Raw genomic sequence first — 12,288 nt, 5'->3', positions numbered from 1 at the left:
CTGTGGAGGACTCTATCCAAACTGTGGGGAAATAGAACCAAGAAGGGGCCACTGGGGGGGACTGGAGACTAACCGAGAAGGTAAGGGGGGGTGGAGGAGGGGAGTGAAGAAGACCCTGACTGGACAGGACAGGGGCTGAAAGATGAACTATCAGAGGTGAGCGCAGGGACAAATAGGAAGTTCTATACCCAGGAAGAGGAGGACCATGACAACTGAAATATGTACTGTCAGAGCTGCACAAGGGATGGACAGAGTGCTGGGAGAGATGAAAAAGGACTGAGCTATTCCCTGCTGAGGAGAGCAGAACAGAGTTCTATTGAAGAGTGCAATATAGCGAGAGAGTGCTCAGAGATTGGAGAGTGCAGTATAGAGTTCTCACTGCTGCCCCTAGAGAATGGGGATAACTGGGGGCCTTCCCGGGCGAGCAACATATGGTGGGGTAAGCGGAGTTATGTCCTCAAACCCCCCCAGACACGGTCACATGACTCCTGACACACCTCTCTGTACAGCTGTTGCAGTTTGTGCACTCGGGCTGAAAAAGGTTCGCCATCACTGGTCTAGGGACTAGTATTGCTGCCGTAAATGCACTCTCACAGTATCGTTTCTGCACTCGGTAGATTCAACTTTTCTACTGCTCACTGCTGCACTTGAGGTAGCCTTGCTACTGTTCATGCTGATCTGGATGCCAAATATCATCTTATGCCTAGTCCTATTAATCACTTTGTATGCTAAATTGTGTTATTATCATTGTTAATCCATTTTATGCTTGCCTAGTTGTCAGCCATATTGGATGACAAGATAGTTCCAATATATTAAATTTGTCTTTACTACCCCTGGTTTGGTGCCTGTTTTCTTTGACATAGCCCTACTATTGGGTCCTACGTTTTACCTTCAGTGATTTCCTGTGATATTGTATGTTTGTACACTCAACCTGGTGTGTTAGAGTGGCTGAGGTTTTTTGGAAAAGGTTGAGGCAAAGAACGGAGGACCCATTCTAATCAGTGGCTCCTATGGGGCTAGTGCTACAGTTAATAAACTGCCTTTTCTCTAAGAGCTTTTCACACAGTGAAAGACCGTGATGTGTAAAGGCAGGAAATGTCATCCTTTATTAAGTGCACACCTATACGTGTAAAAAATGGGCAGATTTAAAGGGTTAGCTCACCTTTACCAAAACAAATTGGCTATGCAGGTAAGGGACACTTGTAACAGTTTGTCCCACAGTAAATACCTGTTTACCTTTTCTCATGTTCCTTATATTTAATTTTACCAATTTGAGTGATATTGATGGTGTATATAGAATGGACAATAATCGAGAAGAAATCTCTTCCCTCCCCCCACATCCAAGTGCTAATGTTTTTCCCAAGTGTAAAAGTTGCTGGCTGTGCCATGTGCAAATTTAGTATTCGGTTTTATTCAGTTTGCTGTGAAGAGATGCTACATCCCTGAACAGCTTTGTTTGATGACTTCATGTCCATCTGTTGCATGATTTCAGTATTATTAGACTCACTGACAACCTATCAGCAGCTTCCAGCAGATGTAAGTGTGTATCCAGCCGTGGTTGTATGCAGGATGTTCTGGCCCTTACCTTTGATCAATTCTCAGTACTTGCTTCCAATAGTTATACTGAAGTCATACAGGCATACTGTACTTATTCCTCACTACAGTATGTATTCAGGGACACATTCAAGCCTATTCATTTATAAACTGGTGAAACTGACTTTCAGGAACATAATGTTTCAAGTAGTACATTTGGGTAGAGTTGGAGGCTTCAGGAAAGAACACCAGAAACATATTAGTAATGAATTATCAACAATGATTGTATTATGTTAGGTGCAACTATTTATGAGGAGAGTTGGAGGATTTATGACTTGTATGGACCATGTTCCAGCAAATTATATCACACTAAGAACTTTATATATAAGCATTGTTCTTTAATGGATTATTCATATTTTGAATTAATGCACTTTAAACTACACATAAAGTACAGTTCTCATCAATGCATTTTTTACAGTCCTCTTAAAATGCACTTTTTATGCTAGTAATGGGTAGTAACTCATGTAAAATTCCCTATATGTGTTTTAAAGGATTAATTCATGTTTTAACAAAATAATAATAATGCACATAAGTTTGCAGGTAAAAAAATGTGCATTTATTATTTTTTTTAATAGGAACCTGGAACAGCAGATCGCGGGTGCAATGCAGGTTCCCTGCAGGCTGTCTGTGTAAGCTGTCTGCTCGTACCTCATATGAGCAGGCAGTTACACAATGTCAGGAAGAAAGAATGAACTACATAGAGTGCTCAACAGCGCTCTGGTAGTTCACTGAAAATTACAAGCAGTCAGCCACAAAGGCTCACGGCAGTTGTAGTGTTTCCATTCACAGAACTGTGAATGAATAATGCGGCCGGGCAGGTGGAGTTCCACGAGGACAGGTACTTTTTTTAAATTGTGACAGCGAGTTTGGGGGGAGAAGATTCCTGGCTCTCAGTCACTGGAGGCGGCGGATCGGGGAGAGGCTGCAGCAGCGGAAACATATTACGCGTTCCACCCTAAGAACGGGGGGAAGAACATGTAATATGTTCCCAAATGTGAACTTATCCTTTAATTAATGGAGATGCACACCACACACTCTTCATTGAAATGCATGAGATAAAAGCATGTGAAATGTATCAAAAATACAGCATAACACATGAAAATAGTATGCTAAAGATACATGCATTTCTATGTGAGGAGGAAAGAATGGACCCAAATTCTATTAAGCAACTACATGGTTCACATACATAAATATTTTAGGACAAATGCAAAAGTTCAAATCACGTAAGAGATTAACACATTTAGGAAAATTGTCTGAGGAAAGCAGCAACATAAGATTTATACCCATAAAGTAAGCATTATTATCGGGAACAGTAAAGCAGGAAATGATACAGAGGTCATGATGGCTGAATTAGTCAAGCGGGATCTGTAGAGGTCCAAAAGCTGAAGGATTACTCCATTGCTCCATCCAAAGCCCAGCTGAGAAAGGAAATAAAACAGCCTGGTAAAATAATCTGAATTACATACTAATGCAGTGCAAAGCTTTGATTTTTAAAAGTAATATTTTAACAAAAATGAACGACAAAGCTGTTAAATTTGCATGTATGTATTTTTTTGAAGTGGATGGTATTAGCTTCCTCGCCATTACTAGAAGCTAGGGTGCCCACGTGTCCCGGATTGCCCGGGATTGTCCCTTATTTCAGATTTTCGTCCCGTGTCCCGGGCACCTTCATTCCGGGACAATACAGTGTCCCAGAATGGGAAAAAAAAACACACCGCCAGCACCAGTCCGACACCGCCACCCTTATAATAATAAACCGTGTAACAGTAAAACACACACATCATCATATGCTTTACAGTTAACTGGTTGCTAGGCTAGGGCCGCCTTCCAGTTTAGTGTAACTTTACACTTACAGTGAGCAGTGCACACTCCCCCTCCGTTCTGCTGCTGTCCCCCCCACCTTCCTCCATTCTGCTGCTGTCTCCCACACTCCCCTCCGTTCTGCTGCTGTCCCCCCCACCCCCTCCATTCTGCTGCTGTCCCCCACACTCCCCCTCCGTTCTGCTGCTGCCCCCCCCACCCCCTCCATTCTGCTGCTGTCCCCCACACTCCCCCTCCGTTCTGCTGCTGCCCCCCCCACCCTCCTCCGTTCTGCTGCTGTCCCCCACACTCCCCCTCCGTTCTGCTGCTGTCCCCCCCACCCTCCTCCATTCTGCTGCTGTCCCCCACACTCCCCCTCCGTTCTGCTGCTGTCCCCCCCACCCCCTCCGTTCTGTTGCTGTCCCCCACACTCCCCCTCCGTTCTGCTGCTGTCCCCCCCACCCCCCTCCGTTCTGTTGCTGTACCCCCCACCCCCCTCCGTTCTGCTGCTGTACCCCCCACCCCCCTCCGTTCTGCTGCTGTCCCCCCCACCCCCCTCCGTTCTGCTGCTGTCCCCCCCACCCCCCTCCGTTCTGCTGCTGTACCCCCCACCCCCCTCCGTTCTGCTGCTGTCCCCCCCCAACCCCTCCGTTCTGCTGCTGTCCCCCCCACCCCCCTCCGTTCTGCTGCTGTCCCCCCCACCCCCCTCCGTTCTGCTGCTGTCCCCCCCACCCCCCTCCATTCTGCTGCTGTCCCCCCACCCCCCTCCTTTCTGCTGCTGTCCCCCCACCCCCCTCCATCCTGCTGCTGTCCCCCCCACCCCCCTCCGTTCTGCTGCTGTCCCCCCACCCCCCTCCGTTCTGCTGCTGTCCCCCCCACTCCCCTCCGTTCTGCTGCTGTCCCCCCCACCCCCCTCCGTTCTGCTGCTGTCCCCCCACCCCCCTCCATTCTGCTGCTGTCCCCCCACCCCCCTCCTTTCTGCTGCTGTCCCCCCACCCCCCTCCATCCTGCTGCTGTCCCCCCCACCCCCCTCCATTCTGCTGCTGTCCCCCCACCCCCCTCCATTCTGCTGCTGTCCCCCCACCCCCCTCCATTCTGCTGCTGTCCCCCCCCCCTCCATTCTGCTGCTGTCCCCCCACCCCCCTCCATTCTGCTGCTGTCCCCCACACTCCCCTCCGTTCTGCTGCTGTCCCCCCCACCCCCCTCCATTCTGCTGCTGTCCCCCCCACCCCCCTCCATTCTGCTGCTGTCCCCCACACTCCCCTCCATTCTGCTGCTGTCCCCCACACTCCCCCTCCATTCTGCTGCTGTCCCCCACACTCCCCTCCATTCTGCTGCTGTCCCCCACACTCCCCCTCCATTCTGCTGCTGTCCCCCACACTCCCCTCCATTCTGCTGCTGTCCCCCACACTCCCCTCCAATCTGCTGCTGTCCCCCACACTCCCCTCCAATCTGCTGCTGTCCCCCCCACCCCCCTCCGTTCTGCTGCTGTCCCCCCCACCCCCTTCCATTCTGCTGCTGTCCCCCCCACCCCCTTCCATTCTGCTGCTGTCCCCCCCACCCCCCCTCCATTCTGCTGCTGTCCCCCCACCCCCCTCCATTCTGCTGCTGTCCCCCCACCCCCCTCCATTCTGCTGCTGTCCCCCCACACTCCCCCTCAGATCTGCTGCTGTCCCCCACACCCCCCTCTATTCTGCTGCTGTCCCCCACACTCCCCCTCCATTCTGCTGCCGTCCCCCACACTCCCCCTCCATTCTGCTGCCGTCCCCCCCACCCCCATTCTGCTGCCGTCCCCCCCACCCCCCTCCATTCTGCTGCTGTCCCGCCACTCCCCTCCATTCTGCTGCTGTCCCCCCCACCACCCTCCGTTCTGCTGCTGTCCTGCCACCCCCCTCCATTCTGCTGCTGTCCCCCCACACTCCCCCTCAGATCTGCTGCTGTCCCCCACACCCCCCTCTATTCTGCTTCTGTCCCCCCCACCCCCCTCCATTCTGCTGCTGTCCCCCACACTCCCCTCCATTCTGCTGCTGTCCCCCACACTCCCCTCCATTCTGCTGCTGTCCCCCCCACCCCCCTCCATTCTGCTGCTGTCCCCCCACCCCCCTCCATTCTGCTGCTGTCCCCCCCGCCCCCCTCCATTCTGCTGCTGTCCCCCCACACACCCCTCCATTCTGCTGCTGTCCCCCACACTCCCCTCCATTCTGCTGCTGTCCCCCCCACCCCCATCCATTCTGCTGCTGTCCCCACCACCCCCCTCCATTCTGCTGCTGCCCCCCCACCCCCCTCCATTCTGCTGCTGTCCCCCCCACCCCCCTCCATTCTGCTGCTGTCCCCCCCACTCCCCTCCATTCTGCTGCTGTCCCCCCCACTCTTCTCCATTCTGCTGCTGTCCCCCCCACTCCCCTCCATTCTGCTGCTGTCCCCCCCACTCCCCTCCATTCTGCTGCTGTCCCCCACACTCCCCTCCATTCTGCTGCTGTCCCCCACACTCCCCTCCATTCTGCTGCTGTCCCCCACACTCCCCCTCCATTCTGCTGCTGTCCCCCACACTCCCCCTCCATTCTGCTGCTGTCCCCCACACTCCCCATCCATTCTGCTGCTGTCCCCCACACTCCCCCTCCATTCTGCTGCTGTCCCCCACACTCCCCTCCAATCTGCTGCTGTCCCCCCCCCCCCTCCATTCTGCTGCTGTCCTCCACACTCCCCCTCCATTCTGCTGCTGTCGCCCACACTCCCCTCCATTCTGCTGCTGTCCCCCCCACCACCCTCCGTTCTGCTGCTGCCCCCCCACCCCCCTCCATTCTGCTGCTGTCCCCCCCATCCCCTCCATTCTGCTGCTGTCCCCCCACCCCCCTCCATTCTGCTGCTGTCCCCCACACTCCCCCTCCATTCTGCTGCTGTCCCCCCACACTCCCCCTCAGTACTGCTGCTGTTGTCCCCCACACTCCCCCTCAGATCTGCTGCTGTCCCCCACACTCCCCTCCAATCTGCTGCTGTCCCCCCCCCACCCCCCTCCATTCTGCTGCTGTCCTCCACACTCCCCCTCCATTCTGCTGCTGTCCCCCACACTCCCCTCCATTCTGCTGCTGTCCCCCCCACCACCCTCCGTTCTGCTGCTGCCCCCCCACCCCCCTCCATTCTGCTGCTGTCCCCCCCACCCCCTCCATTCTGCTGCTGTCCCCCCACCCCCCTCCATTCTGCTGCTGTCCCCCACACTCCCCCTCCATTCTGCTGCTGTCCCCCCACACTCCCCCTCAGTACTGCTGCTGTTGTCCCCCACACTCCCCCTCAGATCTGCTGCTGTCCCCCACACTCCCCTCCATTCTTCTGCTGTCCCCCACACTCCCCCTCCATTCTGCTGCTGTCCCCCCCACCCCCCTCCATTCTGCTGCTGTCCCCCCCACCCCCTCCATTCTGCTGCTGTCCCCCCACCCCCCTCCATTCTGCTGCTGTCCCCCACACTCCCCCTCCATTCTGCTGCTGTCCCCCCACACTCCCCCTCAGTACTGCTGCTGTTGTCCCCCACACTCCCCCTCAGATCTGCTGCTGTCCCCCACACTCCCCTCCATTCTTCTGCTGTCCCCCACACTCCCCCTCCATTCTGCTGCTGTCCCCCACACTCCCCTCCATTCTGCTGCTGTCCCCCCACACTCCCCCTCAGTTCTGCTGCTGTTGTCCCCCACACTCCCCCTCAGTTCTGCTGCTGTTGTCCCCCACACTCCCCCTCCATTCTGCTGCTGTCCCCCACACTCCCCCTCCATTCTGCTGCTGTCCCCCACACTCCCCCTCCATTCTGCTGCTGTCCCCCACACTCCCCTCCATTCTGCTGCTGTCCCCCCCACCCCCCTCCATTCTGCTGCTGCCCCCCCCCACCCCCCTCCATTCTGCTGCTGTCCCCAACACTCCCCTCCATTCTGCTGCTGTCCCCCCCACCCCCCCATCCATTCTGCTGCTGTCCCCCACACTCCCTGTGCGTTCTGCTGCTGTCCCCCACCCCCTCTGTTCTGCTGCTTTCCCCTCACCCCCCTCAGTTCTGCTGCTGTCCCCCACCCCCCTCCATTCTGCTGCTGTCCCCCCCCCGTCCTGCTGTAGCCCCCCATTCTTCCTCCGTGTCCCCCTCTGTTCTGCTGCTGTCCCTCTCCATTCTGGTGTCCCCCTCCGTTCTCCCTCCGTGTCCCCCTCCGTCCTGCTGCTGTCCCCCTCTGTCCTGATGTTGTCCCCCTCTGTCCTGCTCTCCCCCTCCATTCTTCCGGGGGGGGGGGCGCGGGGGGCGGGGTGTCCCTGAATGGCAGTTTGGAAATGTGGTCACCCTACTAGAAGCAGAAAGGTAGAATTACAGTTCAAGCTACAGTGGAGAAAATAATTATTTGATTCCTTGCAGATTTTTTAAGTTTGCCACTTACAAAGAAATGAAGAGTCTATAATGTTTATCATAGGTGTATTTTAAATGATAGAAACAGAATATCAACCAAAAATCCAGAAAAAACACATGATACACATGTTATAAATTGAGTTGCAGTTCAGTGAGTAAAATAAGTATTTGATCCCCAAACAAAACATGACTTAGTACTTGGTGGAAAAATCCTTGTTGGCAAGCACAGAGGTAAGACGTGTCTTGTAGTTGGTTACCAGGTTTGCACACATCTCAGGAGGGATTTTGGTCCACTCTCCTTTACAGATCTTCTCTAAATCCTTAATGTTCCTTGACTGTTCACTTGGCAACTCGAAGTTTCAGCTCCCTTCATAAAGTTTCTAAAGGATTAAGGTCTGGGGACTGGCTAGGCCACTCCATGACCTTAATGCGCTTCTTCTTGAGTCATTCCTTTGTTGCCTTGGCAGTATGTTGTGGGTCATTGTCATGCTGGAAGATCCATCCATGATCCATCTTCAGTGCTCTGGCTGAGGAAAGAAGGTTCTCATCCAAGATTTTACAATACATGGCCCTGTCCATTGGCCCCTCAATGTGGCAAAGTCGGCCTGTACCTTTAGCAGAGAAACAGCCCCAAAGTATAATGTTTTCACCTCTGTGCTTAACTGTGGCGATGGTGTTCTTAGGGTCAAAGTCAGCATTTTTCTTCCTCCAAACACAGCAAGTCCAGTTAATGCAAAGAGCTAAATTTTGGTTTCATCTGACCACAGCACTTTCTCCCAATCCTTCTCTGAATCATTTAGATGTTCATTGGTGAACTTCAGAGGGGCCTGTATATGTGCCTTCTTGAGGAGGGGGACCTTGCAGGCGCTGCAGGATTTCAGCCCATGGCAGTGTATTGTGTTACCAATGATTTGTTTGGTGACTGTGGTCCCAACAGCCTTGAGATCATTCACAAGCTGCTCCCGTGTAGTTCTGGGCTGATCCCTCAGTTTTCTCATGATCATCCTTACCCCATGAGGCGAAATCTTGCAAGGAGCTCCAGACCGGAGGCGATTGATGGTTATTTTGTATTTCTTCCATTTGCAAATGATTGCTCCAACAGTTGTCTTCTTCTTCTCCTTCTCATAAAGCTTCTTGCTGATGGTCTTGTAGCGCATTGCAGCCTTTACATATCATGTGAGGTTTGATATTCAGCAAATTGCTCGCTTTGGACACTATACATCCAATGCAGTTCTAGATTCAATCAACCAATTAATCTCTTCCTCAGGGATAGTCAGATGTCCCTAAATATGACAAGATATACCACTTCTCAAAATGCTCTTTTTCTCACTCTCCACTTGCATATGGACAGGGGTGGTCCCATGCAAGGATCATAGGTCTCCCAACAAGAATCTGGCTATCGTATATATATATGCTGGGCCCACTTTCCACTCTCATTTAGTCCAGCAAATGTCATCCATGTCTGTCCTCAAGCACATCACTCATGATTGTGCCTGACGTCCTTTGACAGCTCCTTGGTCTTGCCTATGATGGTGAGGTTTGAATGGAAGAAAGAGATTCTGTGGACTGGTGTCTTTTATACACATAACGAGTTGTCCTTAGGAGCACCTTCTTAAATTGACAAAACAAATCTGTGTACCACATGAGCACATACTGTATGTAGCCAGTCTGTGGGAGCCATAATTATTGTTGGTTGGTAGGGGATCAAATACTTATTTTACCCACTGAACTGCAACTCAATTTATAACATTTGTTTCATGTGTTTTTTCTGGAGTTTTGGTTAATATTTTGTCTCTATCATTTAAAATACACCTATGATAACAATTATAGATCCTTCATTTCTTTTGTAAGTAGGCAAACTTACAAATTCTGCAGGGGATCAAATAATAATTTTTCCCAATGTAGATGACCTCCCTTCTTCAGGCATGGTGGAATTACTATACTTATGCCCTGTACACACGACCGGTTTTGCCGTCGGAATAAACTCTGAAGGTTTTTACGACAGAGTACCAAAGGAATTCCGCTCAAGCTGTCTTGCATACACACGGTCACACCAAATTCTGACCGTCCAGAACGCGGTGACGTACGACGGGACTAGAAAGCGGAAGTTCAATAGCCAGTAGTCAATAGCTTCCATCTCGTACTTGCTTCAGAGCATGCATGGTTTTTGGTGCGTCGGAACAGCATACAGACAAGCGTTTTTTCTGATAGTAATTTGTTCAGTCGGAAAAATATAGAACATGTTCTCTATCTAAGTCCGTCTGAATTTTCCACAGAAAAAGTCCGATGGGGCATACACACGATCGGAATATACGATGAAAAGCTCCCATCTGACTCTTTCTGTCGGAAATTCCACTTGTGTGTACGCGGCATAAAGCATACCCAAGTTTTTTAAAAGTTAGCATTTTTAACCTTGTAACATGTCACTGGCAAATGCTCACATTCAGCAGACAACTGGTGTATCATCTTGTATTTTGTAGAATCCTTGGTGCTACCAAACCTCTCCTTTTCCACACTCACCTTTGTTTGTTTGAAACAAACAGTGTACATTAGTTGCTGTCACATGCATTACTCTATGCACACTATAAATCCAATAGTCAATAGTCCCTAGTCCACCTTGGAAGCGAGCAAGAGAGGGGGCTACAATTCTATTTACAGATTGAGAACAAATGTAGCCACCCTCTAACCTCATGGAATCAAATATATTTTTCTTTAAACCAGAGTTTAGTGTCACTTTAAGTATTTGGTACTTTTCTTAAGCAAGTAGAAAAGAAGAAGATAGCGGCACTTCCAGAGAGTAAAAACAGGTCTTTTATTGTACAACCATGGGAACGAAAGACATGCAACACACACACTCTACCCACGGAGGGTCAGCAGATGCGTTTCACACTCCTGTGCTTAATCCTTGCTAACTTTTCATAAGCAGGCCATACATAGGTCGAAATGTGGCCGGTTCAGCAGGGGCTGGCTGAATTTCAATCCATGTATGGGCAGACTGGTTGTATGAGATAAAAATTGACTTGTGTATAACCAGTCTGCTGAGTTTTCCCTGAACAATCAATGACGCCGACTGCAGCCGGAAACAGTGATCATTGTATTCTGATGGTGTCAGAATACAATAGCACATCAAGAAGTACACCCCCATCCACACATCCGAGGTTGAATGAAAAAAAAAGAATCATATATGGCCAGTGTAACTACTTCCCAGCCGCTCTATAGTCAAACTATGGCTACAACGCAGTCTTCCAGTTCTGGAAGGGCATCCATGAATGTCCTCTCTGAACCCCATCTCCACACGTCCCCTGGGGTGTGCATCCGGTGTACTCTGTGACCGATGTGTACCTTCGAACACAGATGATCACAGTAAAGGGCCAATCACAGCACCCCTTTACCTTGTGATCAGCTGTGTCCAATAACAGCTGATCACATGTAAAAAGACTTGCCAGTTATTGGCAGTCCTTTCCTCCCATGCTGTGTCTGTGCGAGGAAAGAAGAGCCATTAACCAGCATGTCAGTACATTGTTTACACTGATAATCAGGACACTGACCATCAGTACCCTGATTATCAGTGCAGCCCCATCAGTGCCAATCAGTGCCCATCAATGCTGCCTATCAGTTCCCATCACTGCCGTCTATTAGTATCTCTTCTCTCTTCAGTGCCACCTATCAGTGCAACCTCATCAGTGTCCATCAGTGCAGCCATCAGTGAAAAATAAAAAATGACTTATTTGATACATTTTATAACAGAAACGAAGAAAAATGTTTGTTTGTTTTTTTCGGTCTTTTTTTGTTTGTTTAGCAAAAACTAAAAAACCCAGTGGTGATTTAATACCACCAAAAGAAAGCTCTATCTGTCTAAAAATTTCATATGGGTACAGTTTCGCATGACCACACAATTTTCATTCGAATGCAACAGCACTGAAAGATGAAAAATGGCCTGGGCAGGAAGGGGGTGAGAGTGCCCAGTACTGAAGTGGTTAAAGCCAGCCATATTCAGTTTGAATCTCGGTCGGTCCAGCAGGGACTGTCTAGTGATTCAATTCCTAACCTCCTTTCCTCAGTGTGGATGGGCATGTTGTCCCTAAACATGGGCCTTTCCCCTCTGCTGACAAATATCCATTGCTACTTGTTTGTTCAACATGATAGATGTGTAGGAATCCAGGCAAACACCTAAATATACAGTTGATATATAGTATATATGTGTGTGTGTTTAATTTTGCTTTGCCATTTTATGAGTTACATATTGCGTTCATTATGCACAACTACCTCTTGGTTGAGCTTTATGCCCCATTCACACCTGAGAGTAGCGTTTTTGTGCGTTTTTTCCGGCATTTTGTCGCATGTTTTGTCGGACATATTTGCGCGTTTCCATGCAGCGTTTTCCGGCGTTTGCGAGCTTTGGTGTTTTTTTATTAGCCAATAGGAAAAATGATCATCTGTTTCATCATTTGTTGCTATGTTTTTAGATTTTGTCATCTGCTTCCTGCTCCAAAAACGCCCAAATATGCCCGATTCGAGCGACA

General features: G+C 50.4%; 1 protein-coding gene across 2 annotated transcripts in view; it reads right to left on the bottom strand.

The window, feature by feature from the left end:
* Positions 1–1,910: 1,910 nt before the first annotated feature.
* TREH (trehalase) overlaps positions 1,911–12,288 on the bottom strand; it is a 68,900-nt gene continuing 58,522 nt past the window's right edge. For both annotated transcript variants that reach the window (XM_073602508.1, XM_073602509.1), the window contains one exon: positions 1,911–3,011. In XM_073602508.1, coding sequence (XP_073458609.1) covers positions 2,871–3,011 — 141 coding nt within the window. In that variant the 3' untranslated portion in view covers positions 1,911–2,870. The remainder of the gene's footprint in view (positions 3,012–12,288) is intronic.

The sequence above is a fragment of the Aquarana catesbeiana genome, linkage group LG10, assembly GCF_042186555.1.
Source record: "Aquarana catesbeiana isolate 2022-GZ linkage group LG10, ASM4218655v1, whole genome shotgun sequence".
NCBI lineage: Eukaryota > Metazoa > Chordata > Amphibia > Anura > Ranidae > Aquarana > Aquarana catesbeiana.
This window is presented reverse-complemented; position numbering and strand designations above follow the sequence as displayed.